Here is a 21,003-nt window from a genome sequence, read left to right on the forward strand (position 1 = left end):
CTTCTAATGGAGCTTTGGGGTCATTGCCTGGGCTACAGAAATGGACAGACCTGTGTAGTTCCGGCACCAATGCTGCTACCGAACAGCTGAACACTCAGATATTAAAGGATTTCGAAGAATTTGATATTGAGGACCTATCCTCAGGATCAGATCTGCGGAGATAAAACAGTTGTAACCCGTTCCACTCAGCTGTTTGAGGAGACCACAGCACTCCAGTTAGCACCGTCGCCTCCTATGTAGCTTACCAAGCACAGTGCCATTCACTGAATAGTGGCTGCGCTTGGTATTGGAGTTAAGCCCCATTTACTTGAATGGGATTGAGCTGCGCCTAGGCCATGTGATGAATGTGATATTACTGGCCTAGGAAGAGGTTGCAATGCTCAATGAAGAGCCACAGCCTCCTCAACCAGCTGATCAGGAGAGCCGGGCGTCGGACCCCTGCCAATCGGACATTGATGACCTATCTTGAGAAAAGGTCATGAGTTTTAAAATCTCAGAGAACCCGATTAAGGCCCATAAATATTAAAGTAAAGCGATCCCTTTAATTCAATTATTGGCAAGCCATAAATTTTTTGGCATCATGTACAAGAACCCTGGGTCTAGATGGGGGTAATTAACACTATTTCAACTTATGGAGTTGCGCACATCTTGATTATTACAATGTGGCAGCATAATAATTAGAATTAGAATTCATTGAAAATTTGCTTCACTGTTTATATATTGTAAGGCTTTCATCCAATAAAGTGAGATCAGGAAATACCACATGTATGTAATTAATGTAATTATAAATTCTGACACTACCACATTAACTTACTCTATACACACTTCATATACACACTGCAAAAAAAAAAAAATGCTACCAGAAAAGGTGAGAAAAGATTTTTTTCTCTAGAGTTAGATAAAATTGATTGTGGATCTCCATTGGAACTAAATTTGGTTGCAAAGTTGAAATCATAGATCAGGAATGCCATGAAAGATTTTTTACTTATCATGTAATGTGTTAAAATCGCCATGCCAAATGACCTAAAAATGACCAAAATTTACTACAAAACTTAACCGGACTGAAATCAACCCATGCTAGTCCCGATCCAAAATTACAGTCCCAGGGAATCGGCTCCAGGATGAAGTACTTTCAAGGCAGTGTTTTGCAGACAGGGTTCCCCAGAATCTGGTCAGAGATTGTCCTCAGAAGGTAGAACCCGAGCCTCCATGACTATCCTACATAAGATTTTACCCCAACTTGAGAAATGAGCAGATAACCCAAAAAAGCTTGTCTACTTCGTAAATTTTTTAAAATTAACCCAGGGACCCCACTTTTATTCAAAAGATCTGACCACAGAAAAGGTTAACATCTACGCAGTTGAAATAATACGTCCTATACATTTTTCAAGACCTTCTTGCAAATCATCTTATGCAGGTTATACCAGGACCAAAATAGAGTCCATAGTGATTGACTGTGGAAATCTAGGCTACGAGACCGATAAATTTTAAACACTGTACATCATTCCAGCTCCTCAACCTTAATTCACCAGCTCAGTCATAATTCTCAATTCTCTTTTCTGGAAAGGTTCTTCATAAATCTCTTCAATAAATTCTAAGTGGCTTCCACCATTTGTGATTTGTTTAGAACGGAGCGAGCGAAGAAAACAGGAAATTGGTAGGGCTGCTTTATTTGTATGGGTATGTAAGGCCGGTGGACCGCCATAGCACATGATGAATATACTATAAGCCTCTATTTGGCAGACAGGTTTTTTGTAATGGAATATCAATGACAGTTCTGTAGACTTAAAAAAAAAGCTTTTAACTAGAAGGTCAGTAAATCAAACCTCAGTTGTCCTTGTTTAGAGCGGAACAAAGTGCGACACTTCCATCATTTTATACATCGACTAAGTCTACTCTCAGTGGACAGCTGCATGATATATGGCACTGAGCGTCACAAGTGCTGATTTCATGGAAGATGTGATAGGAAACTATCAATGTTTGGACCTTTGGATCAAGTGACCATAAGTCCAGCCAGAGACATAACTATCGAGGATGCAGAGACCTAAAAGGTCTCAGATGTCCATCTGCCATATAAGAAGATATTAGTGTCATAAATGTGCCATGGTAGTTGGGTCGGCTATAATTTTTTTGTCATCTTTGGCATATCCTGTGGATATTCCATTACTAGTGCCCACACACGTTTAAAAACAGTTGGCCAAACAATCGTTGATCTGAGAGCTCTCCCTTTTGACTCTTATCGACCCCACACACACTCCGTTTGGATGTGTTTTCAGTGGGGAGAAAGGAGTCTAGTGGAGGCTTATCTCCTGGAATTAAAAAGCATTCAACGAAAAATTGTGTATTCCTGATCCTTCTCATCTCCCGTATCATCTGTCGGGGGAGAGTTGGGAGATCTACATACACTTTCGATTTTGGCAGTTTTGGAGGACAATACACTAAGGCCTCCTGCACACGACCGTTGTGTGCACCCGTGGCCGTTGTGCCGTTTTCCGTTTTTTTTGCGGACCCATTGACTTTCAATGGGTCCGTGGAAAAATCGGAAACTGCACCGTTTGGCAGCCGCATCCGTGAGCCGTGTTTCCTGGCCGTGAAAAAAATATGACCTGTCCTATTTTTTTCACGGCCAACGGTTCACGGGCCCATTCAAGTCAATGGGTCCGTGAAAATCACGGATGCACACAAGATTGTCATCCGTGTCCGTGATCCGTGTCCGTGATCCGTGTCCGTTTTTTCCTATCATTTCAATGGCAAACTTGACTTAGATTTTTTTTTCATTTTTCATGTCCGTGGATCCTCCAAAAATCACGGAAGACCCACGGAAGAAAAAACGGGCACGGATCACGGACCTACGGACCCCGTTTTTGCGGACCGTGTAAAAAAACGTTCGTGCGCAGGAGGCCTAATGTGTATGAGGGTTTTAGGATAGCTATACCCCTTTAAGTCCTCTTCCCACTTATGAGATTTAAAAGGGTTGTCCAGTTTTCTTTTATTGATGACCTATCCTCAGCATAGGTCATCAATATCTGATCGGTGGGGCTCCGACAGCCGGGACCCCTGACGATCAGCTGTTTGAAGAGGTGGCGATACACCATGTATGCGCTTAAGAAAAAAGCACCAGCCTATGTGCGCTCCCACGGTCCTGGCTACTCGAGATGCCGGCACTTTTTCCTGGAGTGTGCAGGCACGACCACCGCTGCTGGATTGCAGGGTGGTCATAACCATGGAAATGAGCAGTGTATAATGTGATGGAAAAATGATCCAGCCAGCAAAGGAGGCAATATGGATAGTAACAATACATTAGTATGTGCCTTGCATTAACTTTCTCTACATGATAAATGTCATTGGCTAAAGTGACAAACCCCTCTAATGCAACATACCGCCGTAACTGCTAAACAACTCTTAATAAAATGTTGGAACCCAGCTGAGAGAAGTTTGAGGTTTTAGCTGTTCAATTGTGCAACTTTTTTCATTGCTCCAATGCACCAAATATAACGAACGAAAGCCACTTTGCAGATAGCCTTGAATTAAAACTCTACAGTTTTCTGTATACAGATCCTATACAGACTGGAAACAAATCCTGTCCAGCCTTATCCTGCAGTCATACTCCCATCTCGCTCCTTCTTCTTGCCAACCTGTTGACAGTATAAGAGGAGACTGATGGAAGTAATGTTGGAACCATCAAAACACATACTGTAGGTTGAATGGGAACTGTATACAGAAAACGGTAGGTGACATTTAAAAAAAAAAGACTGTTTGCAAAGATGCTTCTTTTAAATATTAGACACCCTGGAAAAATATACAAAACCATGCAAACCCTTTAAGCAATAAGTGAACTGCATAACCGTTATATACAAATTGCATCTATCGTGGCGACCCCTAGCAGCAAAATATTGCACGTCGAAATATTTGTTTTTGCTAAACTGAAGCTAGAAGACCAAAGCGCACAATACATAGGTGGATGCACCACAGCATAACGGTGTAGTCTATACACATAGCAACGGTGCCTTTATATTGTCCAACTCCACCATCGCCTATAATCTATATATTACATTACAGGTGAAACTCGAAAAATTAGAATATTGTGCAAAAGTCCATTTATTTCAGTAATGCCACTTAAAAGGAATTGCATTAATGCAGCTTAAAATTCGAATTTTGTAAAAAGGTTCAATATTCTAGGCTCAAAGTGTCAGACTCTGGTCAGCTAATTAACCCATACCCCCTGAGCAAAGGGGACCTCAAAATTGTGACTTTGGGGTTTCATAAGCTGTAAGCCGTAATCATCCAAATTATAACAAATAAAGGCCTGAAATATCTCGCTTTGCCTGTAACGAGTCTCATATGTTAGTTTCACCTTTTAAGTTGCATTACTGAAATAAATGAACTTCGCCCGATATTCAAATTTTTCAAGTTTTACCTGTTTGTACAATGAAACCGGAGCTCCAGACTATACACAGTGTCCGAGCTCCTCCAATGGCTCAGTGAAGATGGTACATGGCTGCTTCAAGTACCTGAAGGCATAAAATGACACAAGGAACAAGACTAAACACATCTCTTCCAGGACAGGAATCTACAATTAACCCCGTAAAGAGTCTTGAAAAGAGTGTCAGGAGTTTTACTCACAAGGCACGGCATGGCGATAAAGATTATCTCGGATTATTTGCTGCAGTTCATGATCGGGGGATGCTTTCTGGAACCTCTGGTTTAGATAATGCCTCAGGTCCTTGTTCAGACGACTTCCTAATAAAAATAAAAAATAATAAACGGCAGAGGTGTTAATGACAACAAAATACCCCCAAAAATTTTTATTTTAGATTTTTAATAAAGCATATTAAAGCACTTTCAAATTTCACAGTCATTAAAGGGGATGTGCAGTTTTCTGATATTGATGACTTAGCCTCATAAAAACGGACAACACCTTTAGGGTCCATTCACACGTCCGTTTTTTCTTTCCTGATCTGTTCCGTTTTTTGCGGAACAGATCAGGACCAGATCTGGACCCATTCATTTTCAATGGGTCCTGGAAAAAAATCGGACAGCACAATGTGTGCTGTCCGTTTCCGTTGTTCCGTTCCGCATGTCCGTTTAAATATAAAACATGTCCTATTCTTTTCCGCAAAATTCGGATCCTGGTACAATACAAAGTCAATGGATCCGCAAAAAACGGAAGACATTCGGATGTCATTCCGTATGTCATCCGTTTTATGCGGAATCCGTTCCTGGAAACACATAACAATTTTATTTTATTTTTTTTAATTTTTTTTCAAAGAAATCCAAACAACTTTATTTGATTATTGAACTTTATACATGTTTCCGTTTTTTGCGGATCCGCAAAAAACGGATGACATACGGAAACATTTTCAGGAACAACGGATCCGCAAAAAACGGACCGAAAATCGGGATATAGGAAAATACTGACGTGTGAATGTAGCCTTAAAGTTACTGAAATAATAGCGGCTAAGTGCTAGCATAAACAAGTGAATACGTGGGTACAGGTTATAACAAGCTATACCCTAGCCACAGGATAGGGGATAACTATAAGATCGGTGGGGGTCCGACTGCTGGGAGAATGAAGACCCCATAACACAAAATGAATGGTGCAGCTGGTCGAGTACAAGATGTGCTGCTCCAATCATTCTCTATGGGACTGGCAAAAATAGACGAATACAGTGCATAGAAGATGACGGGAGCAGTACGGCGCATCCTCAACCATCTGCTCCATTCATTTCTGGGTATGTGACCCCCATTGCTATGATTGATGGGGGTTCCAGTGATTAGACACCCCCACACACTAATAAAATAGTAAGGGACAACTTGCTATAACCAGAATACCCCTTTAAATAGCCTCCCCAAGAGGGAGCTAGTGTATACATATTTATCCTGCTCCAGTCAAAGTCAAGCAGCCCGCTCCCCTAGCCGCCATTAAAAAGGTTTTCCGAGATTTGTATACTGATGACCTATCCCAAGAATAGGTCATCAGCATCTGATCGGTGGGGGTCCAACACGATCAGCTGTTTGAGAAGGCACCGGCACTCCTGTGATGCTTTTCTTAGGCCAGTGATGACACGTTCATCTGTAATGTGGCATTAACTTGAATGGGGTTGAGCTGCAATACCAAACCACAGCCCCTATAGAATGCATGGTGCTGTGCTTGGTGAGCTGCGAGAAGGCAGGGCACTCACAGGAGCACCAGTGCCTTCACAAACAGCTGATCGGGATGGGGGGCCCGGGTGTCAGACCCCCACCGGTCAGAGACCGGATAGGTCATCAGTTAACAAATCCTGTGGTTTGACGAGTCTCTGTGGTTGACTTACCAGAAACTCATCCCATTTTTGGGACACCCCATACAATTCATGGGAATGGGAAAGTTTGCTTTAGATCTCTTATACACAGTACGTGGTCTTTGGTTGCAGCTATGCAAAATACCCTGTTTCAAGTAGAACACCAGTATAAAATAGTCTTTTAAGAAGAGGAAAATTGGATCAAATGGAGCCTTTAATTACAATACACCCGGCAGAAAGACTCTCTTACAAGCACTGGAAACATTATATAGTTCAGTGAAAGAGGGATAAAAAGTTACACAAGTTCAGCAAATTGGAGTGTACACTATAAGTGCGAGGTAATGTTCCTGCTATGTATGTACATTTATAATGGGAGCCACCGATGACACTGCGATGGCGTTTGCATCTGGAGAAAATTTGATTATCTACTTAACACAGAATTAAAATGAACCTTTGAAATTAAGACCTCCTGTCTTGTCATAAAAAAAGATATAAACCCAGCAAACGCTCCAGATTTTAAAGGGGTTGTCTGCTTTTAACGATCCATACAATGATAAGTTGAATATAGAGTGTCTGCTTGGCGACCTCAATAGGAATGCAATAAGTTCAATTTCCTTACAGCACCGCCACTGTCCGAATGAAGTATGACATATCTCCCACTGAAATCAATGGGCTCTTTGTGTAACGTGTGGACACGTTGGGTCCTCCATTGTGAGACGCTGTCAGCTAATTGATGCAAAAAGGGAAAATGAATAGATTTATGAACAATTTTTTGTATAGATTTCCAAGGTCAGAGACATTTTTATATATTTTATTATTGAATATTAATTTGTATGACGTTGTTGGCAATTTTAGTTTATTTTAAGAAGGATCAGGGGGTTAATCTGGGGGCAAATATAACCATCATAAAGTAATTGTATGACTGGGGTCTTCAAGTGTGAATTAGTAGCTGCTGGGTGCTGGTTCGGGACCTCGGTGTCACAGGACCAATCACATCCCAGAAGAGAAATATAAAGGGGCATCAGAGTGTCATGACAGTGACAGAAACAACATTTTGGACCTAATGGTCCTTCTTCAGGCTTGGATAAGTAATAAGGAGGAGTATGTGATGCTTACAGTACTAGAAGCGCTGTAGGGTGACATCCTAGCAGTGACATCTAAGCCGTTTTCACTTCTTGTATGCCATCCCCCTGGTGTTCCTAGTACTGTGGTCAAAATGGACAAGAGATAAACAAGAATATACAAGATCACATTAAGGGTAGAGCTTTCAACATTTTCCAATACTGAGAAGAGGAACCTGATTTCAAAAATCAAAATGGGCATCTTGGTGCTGGTTGATGCTAATAGATCACCCCATTTGTAGATCGGAAAAGCTGGACCGTGTCCCAATTCTTCACCCACCCATTAATTGAAGAATTGACCCTCAGACAGTTCCCCTTTCCTGTATTTTCTACCGATGTAAAGCCTTAGAGATTGAGTCACACCCTCAAATGGGAAGGAGAATGCACTAGGACACCTTCTCCATGGGTCCCAAAGTAGACACTAGAGCAGCTTCTTTGGAGTGGACACTTCTATCTAACACTTGCCCACATCTTCATTGTGTCACCATTATGTGCTCTCCATTCATACACAAACTTAACGCAAACCTGATAAGAGGAGAGGAACCCTGCCAAAACCAAGAACTCCCCATTACCATTCTATGACCCAACACGGCAAAATTTACAGGACAGGCAGGGGTATAGCTATAGAGATACAATGTTAGAAGTCGAATCCAGACCCAGACTCGATGGATGCCGAAAGGCTCCTCTGCCTCTGCACTGATTTTACAATGGGGGCCAGGAGCTTCATTATACCCCTCTGAAGACAGAAGTGTACAATCTATTCTGGAGTAATATGGGAAGGGATTATTGCCATCAATAAATCCTCATATTCCTACTTGTGATCACAATTTACTAACCCTGATTGAGCCATTCTCATGGGCCTTGAATGCCAGTGGTTGATATATGTCAAGCAGCACAGCCACAGCAATCATGGCATCGGCTGGTTCCAAGAATCATCCAGCAGGCCTCTGTTCTTTTGCAGAAACCGATGTCCACCCCGCTAGGCTTTAGTAATACCCTGCTTTTACATGGACTAAAGATCTATTTTATTAACGTAGCCTGGTTCTCCTTGCAGTAACCTTTATTCAGCCGCGTCTCTGTTCTTCAGCAATCTATCTGCAGCCTCGTTAAAGATCACAAAATACCTAAGAACTAGGGAAATGCGTGATCACTGGAAATAAGCCAGCATCCCAAGCGAGGCCACGCAACATCCAGATAATGGTTTGATTACTGCATACATTGCAGAGCTCCTGTAATATCATTAGGGAAATATTATTTGTGACCTTAATGGCATTCATGGAGGCGTTTGGTGAAACTGACCTAATATTGTAAAACGCGTGTCAAATTATGGAAATGTGTTCTGCTGGGTGTAATTGAGTGAAACCGACCTCTCACGGGAACAAGACAATGTTGTTGGGGAGAATGGGCAAATATTTCCCCGCGTTTGCTGAATTGTAAAGTGTTACCTTAGGAAATGCTGCCTATCACAGTCGTTCAGCATACTAATTTCACATATAAATGCACTAAACAGTTCAAAAAGGTATTGGTTGACTCAGGATATATGCGCTCACCCCGGAGAGAGACTGCTGCCTCTTTAGTGCCAACGAGTGGAGGCAGTAGCTACCCTTTAAGTCAATGTTTGAGGATTTAGCAAGCAACATGACTTAAAATCAGGGGTGCACCTAGCCTTTCTGCTGCCTGAGGTGAAGACTAAAACGGCGCCCCCCCCCATGCCAATTTCTTAACCGAACCCCTTTGCCACAATGAAAGCGCTCATTGACCATGACCATTCTGCTGCCCCTCTCTTTACCTGGTGCTGCCTGAGGAGATGGTCTCACCTGGCCTCATTGGTGGTGCACCCCTGCTTGAAATATAATCTATATCCAAATCTTTCCCATGAAGAATAGGAAAACTATATGCAGAAAGCTGTTTCTGGGGTTTTGCCCCTTGTCAGTGCAGTAGCAGAGTCTTGCTCTGTACTGACTGGAAGCAAGAACCCCAAAAACAGCTGTCTGCCGATGGCCGTCATTTGCTGAAGGGAAGGACTCTGATGTGGCTAATATTCCAAGTCATGTTGCAAGGCCTGTTGGGTTGACACCGTCTTATAGTGTAGCTGATCCTTCCAGTAAGTGGCATTAAAGAAGCAGCTTTCAACTGCCTGGATAGGAGCTTATTTACATATCCCTTTTCCCAGGGAGCATTGCCTGATCCTTAAAGACAATTTTTGTTTATGGTTGCATTTTACTCATTTTTGGCTAAAAATCTTATTTTCAATTGGCCTTTATTAAAAATATTGAACTGTTCTGTCACAAAGGGTTAACTGTTTTTCTAACTTTCACTTTGTGCCGGTCATCTAATAAACCTTATCTCTAAACTACTAAGTGGACATAAACACCTAATTTAAGCCACATTCAGTAAGATAAGAAGTAAGCAATAATAAACGTTTATAATGTCAGAGAGCAGAGATAAGGAGCCCGTCAGCTCCCCAACTGACGGAGAAGAAAGAAAATCCAGGAAGCTGCTACTAGAGCATCTCAGCGATGTACAGAGAAAAGGGCTCCATATTTTTCATAAAGACTGGTTGAAAAAAAAGATTTTTAGCTCAAAATAAGTGCAATGCAATAATAATTTATAAAAAATTGCCCCCGAAGGTATACATAGCCTTTAAGACTCCCCACTGCTGTTCTCCAGACCTCAAATGGTGTAAAAGCATTCTCGTGAGTGGTAGTCTTACAAAGAGGTGCAAAAGAAAATGAATCTAAAGTGATAAAATGGATGACTAAATAAAAATGTTCTCAGTATAGAAACAGTATGGCTAAGGGTACTTTCACACTAGCGTTTTTCTTTTCCGGCATAGAGTTCCGTCACAGGGGCTCTATACCGGAAAAGAACTGATCAGGCATGTCCCCATGCATTCTGAATGGAGAGTAATCAATTCAGGATGCATCAGGATGTCTTCAGTTCAGTCATTTTGACTGATCAGGCAAAAGAGAAAACCGTAGCATGCTACGATTTTATCTCCGGCGAAAAAAACTGAAGACTTGCCTGAATGCCGGATCCAGCATTTTTTTCCCATAGGAATGTATTAGTGCCGGATACGGCATTCAAAATATCGGAATGCCGGATCCGTTCTTCCAGACTGAAAAAAGTAAATGCCGGATCCGTTTTGCCGGCTGACAATGGAAAGACGGATCCGGCATTTTTAATGCATTTTTTGGACTGATCAGGCATTTTAAGACTGATCCTGATCAGTCTTACTAATGCCATCAGTTGGCATATGTTTTGCCGGATCCGGCATCAGTTCCGGCGACGGAACTGCTTGCCGAATCTTCCTGCCGCAAGTGTGAAAGTAGCCTTAAATGGACATACTGTTTTGAGTAGTACAGGGCCTGAAGGTTGTCCTATTCTTCATGGGTAACATTTTGATTTAGGTTATATCCCATGACATGTTGCAAGGCTTGCTTATGGGTCAAACATTGACTTAGGGTAGATACTACATCCAGTAAGCGACACTAAAGAGGAAGCTTTCTCTCAACTCGATGAAAGCCAGTTTATTTGCCCTGAGTCAACTGAAGGGTTGGTCATCAACATCCAAGTACTGGAGAATCTCTATAGTAAATGTAGTGCAAATCATGTACACCAGTTTCCTTGGAGCAAATATCTCTCAATGTGTAACATCTAGAAAAGGTCCAAGACGGTGGTGCATAAGACAGGAAATGACCTTTTGGGGTCTTGGTGAATCCTTGTGTCGTGCAACGCCCCTTTAGTCCATGTCTTAGTCATCATGCTGAGTATCGGCTTTACCCAGAGTGTTTCTTTAAAGGGGTTCTGCAGTTTGTTTTAACTGATGATCTGATTGAGAAGGCAGCCTGCGCTCCAGCAGCGCCGCGGCCTTCTCACTGTTTACCGCTGGCCCAGTGACGTCACAACTAGTATCAACTGGCCTGGGCCCAGCTAAGCTCCGTTCACTTGAATGGAGCTTTACCGCGCCCAGGCCAGTTGATACTAGTCATGACGTCACTGGGCCAGCGGTAGACAGTGAGAAAGCCACGGCGCTGCCTTCTCAAACAGCTGATCGGCAGGGATCCCGGGTGTCGGATCCCCGCCGATCAGATGCTGACGATCTATCCAGAGGATAGATCATCAGTTTAAACAAACTGCAGAAGCCCTTTAAGGATGAGATCATTTTTATAGCAAAGGTCAAAGCTATTCGTGGGTTTCTGCTCTTACCACAGAGAAAGGCTCCCCAAGTTTGAAGCCAATCTACATCAGCAACATCATCCCTCTATTTCCATTAAGCAAATGACATTTTGTACCATTTTATCTTGGTCTGTGCTATTCTCATCCTGCAGCTGCCATCTACAAGTGATTACAAATAATGGGCCTATAAAACCCATCAATAATTGGAAGAGTCATGGGCAGTGACAACGGAGAGTGATTTACACAAGTCAAGTATCAGCGCAGCTGCCAATCCCTGGTTTCATTATCATTTCACCCATGGGATCAGTGATCAATCAAGAGAAATGATCATTTGTGCTAGAAATACTAAACAGAGATCTAAACAGAAAACAGAAGATTATTTCCATAATCCAAAACTCCAAAAATCAAAAAATAAAACTATACAGGTCATGCATGGTCTCAAATGGTAGGTCATTCATGGTATTAAAGGCGTTAAATAGCTTTTTACTTATTTGAGCTAGAATACATTTTTTCACTTCTGTTTTTAAAAAATCATCAGTTTTTGTCCTACAGGGTTAAGTTTCAGCCTAGCTGCAGTATCTTAACTTCAGTTTCACAATGAACTCATCATGTTGCTGTTCTGGCAATGTATACCCCCTTATCTCTGAACTCCTGACAGCTCATAAACACACATCATAGCTCAATTCTTATCAAACTGATAAGAATATAGTGAATGAATGTTTGCATGCTTTTATGAGTTCAGAGATAAAGGCTATACAAAGCTGTCGGAACAGCAAAATGATGGGACTTAGTGTAGTTAGGCTGAAACCTAAAGGGGTATTCCGGTAATATTAAGGTTGGGTTCAAATCTACGGTTTTGGACAGAGGAACAGACTGCCGGAGTTTACCATATCCGGCACCGCGAACCGCTGGACCCGCATTCACTGTAGTAGGATCCGGCGGCGATCCGGCCGCTTACTGCCGTTATTATGCCGGCTTTCGGCGGGACAGAAAATGCTGCATGTAGCAATTTTTGTCTGGCAGAGGGCCCAGTTACAGTGAATTCCATCAGTTTGTTCCCCCCCGATGGAACAAACTGTCAGAAGGTAAGGACGCAGATGTGAACCCAGTCTAAGTTAGTCCATATCCACATAGTAGTGGATAACTATTACAATGGTTGGAGTCTTACTGCTGGGACCTCCACTGGTCACAAGAACCGGAGTCTGGTATCCTGTGAAGCCCCACAAAATGAGCAAGGCAGCTGTTTGTGCATCCTGACGGAAATAGCCAAGTGTTGTAGTCGGCCATCTCCAGAACTCTTAGGCCTCTTTCACACGAGCGAGTATTCCGCGCGGGTGCAATGCCTGATGCGAACGCATTGCGTGATGCGCACTGAATCCGGACCCATTCATTTCAATTGGGCTGTGTACATGTGCGTTGGTTTTCACGCGTCACTTGTGCGTTGCGTGAAAATCGCAGCATGTTCTATATTCTGCGATTTTTTCCCGCAACGCTGGCCCCATAGAAGTGAATGGAGCTGCATGAAAATCGCATCGCATCCGCAAGTGCGCGCATGGTTGCTAAGAGATGTTGTTTGTATACATTCAGTTTTTTATCACACGCGTGAAAAACGCATTAAATTGCATTTGCTCCCACGTGATAAAAACTGAATGCGATCGCAGACAAAACGGAATGACATTGCCTGCGAAATTGCGCAGTTATCACTGAACGCATCCGCAATGCATCCGGAACTAATCCGGATACGCTCGTCTGCAAGGGGTCTTATAGAAATGAATAGTGTGGCCTTGCGCATGCCTGACTGTCCGCTTTATTCATTTTGGGGGCTCTATGGGGTATGGGGCCCCTGTTCTCATGATCAATGAGGGTCCCAGCACTGGAGCGCTGTGTCCTCTTGATTGATGCCTGTTATCGAACCTCGCTGATCAGATATTGATGACCTTTCCTGAGGATAAGTCATCAATATTCCACTTTGAGAAAACCCCCGTAAAAAAAATCGTAGAGTAATTTATTTGTAAGCAGTGACATTTTGCAATCCAAATCAGGACCGACTATAATCCTGCAATAAAACCCCTCACAACGATCTACATTATAAGCAGAACCATATAATCCTATTGTTACCTCCTGGGAAATAACCTCTCTCGTTTCCTTGCATGATAACTCTCATCATAAACGGTCTTTTTTAGAGCTACATTAGCTGACCGTCATTTGAGTCAGTTTCGCTCAATAAATCTCACAGTACGTGCACAGTCTCGGTCAGAATTAATTTGCCTGACATATACCAGTGATTCTCAGCACGGAGGCTGCCGTCTGTCCGAGTAGAGCACTCAAGACAAAAGATAGAGGACTTATCATTGAAGAGCTGGTGGTAGGATGTAGAGGTCTTCACAATAATCTTCTAAATGTGGAAAAAATATATATGGAGGTTACCATCCATGAGACACTTTTGAGAAGACCTTGACATTTCTCTTGCCTCCATGCAATACAAGAGCTGGTAATTCTGCTTCAAGGGTTGTATTTGATGGAATTTGAAGGTGTAAGGCTGAGTTCACACGGGCGAGATTTCCGCGCGGGTGCAATGCAGTAGGTGAACGTATTGCACCCGCACTGAATCCTGACCCATTCATTTCAATGGGGCTGTGCACATGAGCGTTTTTTTTCATGCATCAGTTCTGCAATGCTTTAAAATCGCAGCATGCTCTATATTCTGCGTTTTTCACGCAGCCCTGGCTCCATAGAAGTGAATGGGGCTGCGTTAATAACGCATTGCATCTGCAAGCAAGTGCGGATGCAATGCGTTTTTCACTGATGGTTGCTAGGAGATGTTGTTTGTAAACCTTCAGTTTTTTATCACGCGCGTGAAAAACGCATCAAAACGCATTGCACCCGCGCGGAAAAAACTGAACAACTAAACGCAATTGCAGCCAAAACTGACTGAACTTGCTTGCAAAATGGTGCGAGTTTAACTGAACGCACCCTGAACGCATCCGGACCAAATCTGTCACGCTCGTGTGAACTCAGCCTAAATCATCACTTGACACGTTTTCTGTTTTATAAGGATCTGAGGGTGTGTAAACAATTCTCTACCACTTGAACTCCAAGTCTTTGTGTGGTTTTAAGGATTGGATTTTAAGAGGTTTCTTATTTCGTTCGCAAACCACCATTTATGAGACGTGTAACGAGAAAGTGAACGTTCACGATGCAACTCAACGGTAGGAAGACTATGTGGTTGCAAAGGGTCACATTCACATTAACTGGGGAACGAACGGCAAAAAATAAATAAATGCAACTTACGTGGTGCTCTACTTTTCATCTTTTTAGTTGAAAATCAGCAAATTTTCTCTCTTCCCTACTGTCATCCAAGATGGCAGCACCACTTCTCAGACTGTAGCTCAAGACACTTCCTACTTGTCCAGAACTGATCACATGCTGGCCAATTCTAAGGAAGTAGAAAATGTCTAACACTGGGCTACCATACTCCCAGTATGCTTCAGGCAGTCTGAGAAGCAGTGCGGCCATCTTGGATGCCAGAAAAGGAGCCCAGGAAGTGGCAGATCTGAGGCTAAAAAGATGAAGGAGGAGGGTGTCATGTTCTGTTTATTCCCCAGTTAATGTGAATTTAGTTTCTTGAAATGGATGGTTGCTTTTACGGTCAGATATAAGAATGTCCAATTTTTTGATATGCCAACTTTTCCCACTAAACCTTAATTTGTACACATAGTATTACCACAATATCACTCCCCGTTTATAGGCCATTAAAGTACCTACCCCCAAGCCACCCTATATCATCCAAGAAACCTTACAGAATCCAGATCACACTTTTTAGAGCACACATCTCCGACAAAGTCCAAGTTGGACTATTGGGAGGTATGATAAAGCATTCAGTATGCCGTTTCGACATTGATCCAGTCCTTACTCCTCTCCACTTGCTGCTCCCACCCCAACACACAGGAAACGGCTTTGACTTTACGCTCAGCCAATCACTGGCCTCAGCAGTCATCTGCTTTAGCCAGTGATTGGCTGAGATGTCAGTTGAAGCCATTTCCTGTTTGTCGATGCGGGAGCAGGAAGTGGAGAAGAGCAAGCACTGAAGCAGCATCAGAACAACAACAGCAGGAGCTGATTTTTATTTATTTTTTTAACTCATTCAGCCCTATCTGGGTTAATAGAACAAATCCTCTGTTCAGGCTCCCAAGAGAGAAGAGCAGCTACAACCAATGTCTCTCTTGCTCTGGAGGACCTGGTATGTCCATGTATTGTAATGGGCATCATGTAATGCTTTATTTCACCTGGAGTGGTGCTGCAGGGAAACTGAACACCCCCACAGATTACAACTGATTGCCGAGGGTCCCAGTCAGGAGAAAAAGGCCCTTTAATCTGTGCCTTTACAGCAGGCATGCTCAACCTGCGGCCCTCCAGCTGTTGCAAAACTACAACTCCCAGCATGCCCGAACAGACTTCAGCTATCAGCCTACAGCAGGGCATTGTGGGAGTTGTAGTTTTACAACAGCTGGAGGGCCGCAGGTTGAGCATCCCTGCTTTACAGCAAATGAATCAAATAAGAAAATAAACAGCAGATGGCGCTATGCAGATTATACTGAATAAGTCATTTTTTTAATCGCATGCAATTACCCCAGTATTCAGATCCAGGTGCCGCTTTGAAAAATGTGTAATATTTTTTATGGGACAACCCCTTTAAAATCCTGTCTGATTTTAATGACTTCCTGAAAATCTCCTAAATGTTGTTTTTTCTGCTTTCTCGGAACCGCCAAGTCCAACAGCTACTTGAACCCGGTCCCAGTAATTATTATATTATCATATCAATATCATGAATGTAAATCAACAGGAATGACGCCTTCCTTCTGCCAAGCCGAATGTTGGCACGCATACCTGTCCGATGCCGCTGCCATGAAATATGTGCTGCAAGACGGCGACGTCTGAAAGATAAAGTTATTCCAATCGCAGATGTACACATCTGTTACCATGGCAGCAGCTGCTAAATTTACAGTGCGCCTGCTACCTAGTCCTAAATTAACATAATGAAACAGCCATAGGGCAGGAATCCAGCTGTTAAAAAATTAAAAATATGAATATAAGGATAATGGGTTAATTACTAAGTAGGCAATAGAGAGAATAACAAACCCCAATACGAGATGCCTTGGAGTAAAAACGGTCCTCCTAACAAAGCCGATCGCCGGGCACTAATTTAATTGCTGTGCTGCACCTGTTCCTGGCATCATTTCACGGATTGGGGGGGGGGGTGCAAATTTAATGCATTGTCAGCGGTTAAAGTTTCATTTAAGTTACCACGCCAAAGTCAGACGTGCAATGTATACCTCCAAAATGACTCCGAAGTAACTAGGACATCCCTATCACAGAGTAGGTGGTGCTTTAATTTTTTTTTTTATAAAAAATTAAATACAATTAGCAGGGAATGTCCACATGCGATATGTCTGATATGAAGGAATTTCACAGCAGCAAAATCTGCACCAAATGGCCCCACAGAAACGCTACAGCATTGCCACCGATTTCACTTTTTGCATTGCCCTATGGAAAATGCAGTGGCTGGTTTCGGGGTGGCTCCAACACTACGCTAGGTCCTCGGGACACTTTGAGGTGTCGCTACATGTTGCTGCTCTCCGGAAGGTATTTTAAGGCGTGGGTCTGCAGGGAACCAGTGTGCTTCTTTACTGGAAGAACTCAAGTGCAGAACAATACAGGCAGGGCAAAGGGCTAGCTTCTCCAAACTCCTCCCAGGCAGAAGAAAGTTTCATGCTAAGGAAAGACCTGAGATAGCTGTCCCTCTCTCTCTCGGAAGGATGGCTCCCTGGTCACCCAGGATCTGTGGCAGAGTATCCTCATTTCAGCATCTTCTGGTCACTTATGCAGTCTGGCAAAGTCTCTTCCACTAAGCACTGGTCCGACTGAGTCTCTTCTACTAAGCACTGGTCCCTAGGGGCGCTGACTGCTCTTATATACAGAAGTGGGGAGTAGAGAAGCACAGCCTAAACAGAAACATTGCTACAATTTATATTTGTCAATGCAAATCTATGGAAATGAATAAGCATTTGTTTTTCCAGACATAATCAACAGAGCTGAACCAGACAGTCAGAAGGTCAGGGTGTCTGTTTTTTTCCCCTCAAAAACTTTGCATAGGTAAAAAGTCCTAAAATCTGTCAGTATTAGTTGGCTGTGCATTAACCCTTTTCAAAGTGCAGCGCAGCTACAGTGTAATACCAGTGCACATGATCATGATATATTACAATAAATATAGAGATGCAATTCAAAAATATGAATAAATGCAGGATAAATGTGGAAGTTAACCCTTGAAAGTGCAATAAAATATGATGACTTTGTATAGTAGCAATAAGGCAAATGAGCACAGTCCAAAGCACCCCTGCTCCAGGGCACTACAAAAAAAGGAAATGGCATGCTGGGAGTTGTAGTTTTGCAACAGCTGGAGAGCCGCAGGTTGAGCATCTCCGCTTTAGGTGATGCAAATATAAAAGATTAACCATGGTTTACGACAAACACCTTTAGTTAAATCTTAGTAAAAAGGGTGTCCGCTTTATCACTTTTTCTCCACACTCAAAACACAACCCTGGCAGCTGTTTTTTTTTTTTAAATCTTTGTGAGATGGAACACAGCGGGCACCTTCAGCCCAGATATCTCAGATTTTGAAAGGAAAAATAGGTTACCCTTCAATATTTGAGAATGGAAAGGAGTCCATTCTCAGATCTGCATGTTATTTTTTGTGCTGCATAAGGACAACGCTTGTAATGATGTCACAATGCATGAAGAATGCACACAGTGATGGCAGAACACGTGGAAAGTTCAACCACTGATGTCACAGTACAGGGATACTCCACACAGTGGTGTCACAGTGCAGGGATAATTTACACAATGTTACAGTACATTGATAATGCTCACAGTGATGTCACAGTAAAGGGATGATACACCCAGTGATAAAAAAAAACAAGGATATTGCACATAGTGATGTCACATTACAAGTATAATGCAGCCACTGATGTCACAGCAAAGGGATAAAGCACCCCAGTAATACCAATACAAGGATAATGCACATAGTGATGTCACAATATGGGGATAACGCACAGAATGAGTTACAGTGCAGAGACGAGACAGCACAAGGATAATGCACACAGTAATGTCACAGTACAGGTACAATGCAGCCAGGGATGTCACAGTAAGGGATAATGCACACAGTGATGTCACAGTACAGGGATAATGCACACAGTGATGTCACAGTACAGGTATAATGCACCCAGTGATGTCACAGAACAGATACAATGCAGCAAGGGATGTCACAGTACAGGTATAATGCAGCCAGGGATGTCGTAGCAAGGGATAATGCAGTCAGTGATGTCACAGTACAGGTATAATGCACACACTGATGTCATAGTACAGGTATAATGCACACAGTGATGTCACAATACAGGTTTAATGCAGCCAGTGATGTTGTAGCAAGGGATAATGCAGTCAGTGATGTCACAGTAGAGGTATAATGCAGCCAGTGATGTCACAGTACAGGTATAATGCAGCCAGTGATGTCACAGAACAGGTACAATGCACCCAGTGATGTCACAGTACAGGTACAATGCACCCAGTGATGTCACAGTACAGGTACAATGCACCCAGTGATGTCACAGTACAGGTACAATGCACCCAGTGATGTCACAGTACAGGTACAATGCAGCCAGGGATGTCACAGTACAGGTACAATGCAGCCAGGGATGTCACAGTAAGGGATAATGCACCCAGTGCTAACAATACAAGAATAATGCACACATTGATGTCACAATATGGGGATAACACTGTAACGGCCCGTTTCAGCGGACAAGGGGTTAAGATCCGTTCAGGCGATATGCCCCTTTCCAAGAGACAGGCACAGCTACTGCAGAACACCAACCTCCCGAACTGGATACAAAATAGCACTCCAAACTGGAACCTCGCAAATAGCTGTCAGCAGGCGAACAGGAAAAGCATTCAGTCAGCTTACACTCCTGGCAATCAGTCTCCAACAGCATACATGGAATCCCCCCAATAACGAGACAAGGCTCCGTCTTGAGGGTCAGCAGTGATCTGAAGTGCTGGCACACCCAGCCTGGTTTTTATTACAGTTTTTCAAATACAGAACAGATACAACATATCCCCACAATGCATCATGGTTTCCTCCTCTCTGCCTGGGAGACGACCGAAGACAATCCAATTATCTCTCAGGACAAAGGGGAGATCACCAATACACATGTGGAGACAACAGGACAGGAATCACCACCCAAACACACAATGGCACACCCCCACAGCAAACACAGACATTTAACATATCCCCAGATAGCTCAAGTCTGAGTGCATATCATTAGGTGAATGGCACTCAGAATACACAAATACAATAATATTAGCTATCTGGGTGCCCTCACATAACATACAATTTAACCGAACGCATAATAACATAAAATACAATTCTACAGACAGATTTAAGCTGTGCGGCCGGTCTGTTTTCTCCTTTAAAGTTACTATGGGCCATAATCCTGAGGCAAGAGGCTTTTAAACAGCCCTCTCCAAAACCCAGTGGCGAGGTTGGTTTCGCCACAAACACCAAAAATCTGAGTCTCACTTCCCTCTGAGATTCGCGCCCCCACCTATCCCTTGTTTGAACCTGAAGGAATGCGCACAGTTATAGCACAAAAATAATGCATACAACAATGTCACCCCATAAAAGATGATATCACATCACAGTAAAAGAACACAATGAGGTCACAATACTGTAAAAAGGCAGAGACCGCGGTACAGCAGTCACGCAAGTCCGTAGAAAACAACCACGGGACTTCACAAGCAAAACTTCTAAAATATTCATTTTGCAATGTTCTTTCACAGATTTCTCTAAGGAAGTTACTGCTTTTATTGCTTATTTTTGGATGCCTGTATGAGAGGCGCTGCAGCAGACCCCCCCCCCCCCCCCCAGGTGGTATATCTTCTTTTTGCAGGCAAAAGGCTGTACTGGACTCCAGCAAGGTGATCATTAGAGATGATGGTCACCTTGTGTCCCCTGGGCTGCTGCTATGCAACTACCAGAAGTTCATATTCTTAGAAGAATAAGAAAAATGCTGGAGTTCCCCTTTAAGTTTGATGCATTTCCATAGGCAGGCTCGTTGCTTCCCTGCAAAAACAGGGAATGTTCTTTATATAGAACATGTTAGTGAAAGGGTTATTATCGGGGTATTCTCATCAGATATGCCACAACATTATGATAGGTGTGGTACTTCCTGGACGCAGGGGGTAGCCTGGAACTTCACTGTGTAGGGGAAAAAGCCACAGCGCTCCATTGGTTACTATTTTTGAGATCTGTGTTTGCTGTCAGTGAATATGAACAATCATGTTAACATTCAGACCTAGTCCTACGGTGTTGG

At 42.9% G+C, this 21,003-nt stretch overlaps 1 protein-coding gene across 9 annotated transcripts in view; it reads right to left on the reverse strand.

Moving 5' to 3' along the window:
- The window catches only part of MAGI1 (membrane associated guanylate kinase, WW and PDZ domain containing 1), a 437,602-nt gene that overhangs the window by 236,145 nt on the left and 180,454 nt on the right, over nt 1-21,003 (reverse strand). For all 9 annotated transcript variants that reach the window (XM_044302329.1, XM_044302331.1, XM_044302333.1 and 6 more), the window contains exon 2: nt 4,624-4,740. In XM_044302329.1, coding sequence (XP_044158264.1) covers nt 4,624-4,740 — 117 coding nt within the window. The remainder of the gene's footprint in view (nt 1-4,623; nt 4,741-21,003) is intronic.

The sequence above is a fragment of the Bufo gargarizans genome, chromosome 7, assembly GCF_014858855.1.
Source record: "Bufo gargarizans isolate SCDJY-AF-19 chromosome 7, ASM1485885v1, whole genome shotgun sequence".
NCBI classification, from domain to species: domain Eukaryota; kingdom Metazoa; phylum Chordata; class Amphibia; order Anura; family Bufonidae; genus Bufo; species Bufo gargarizans.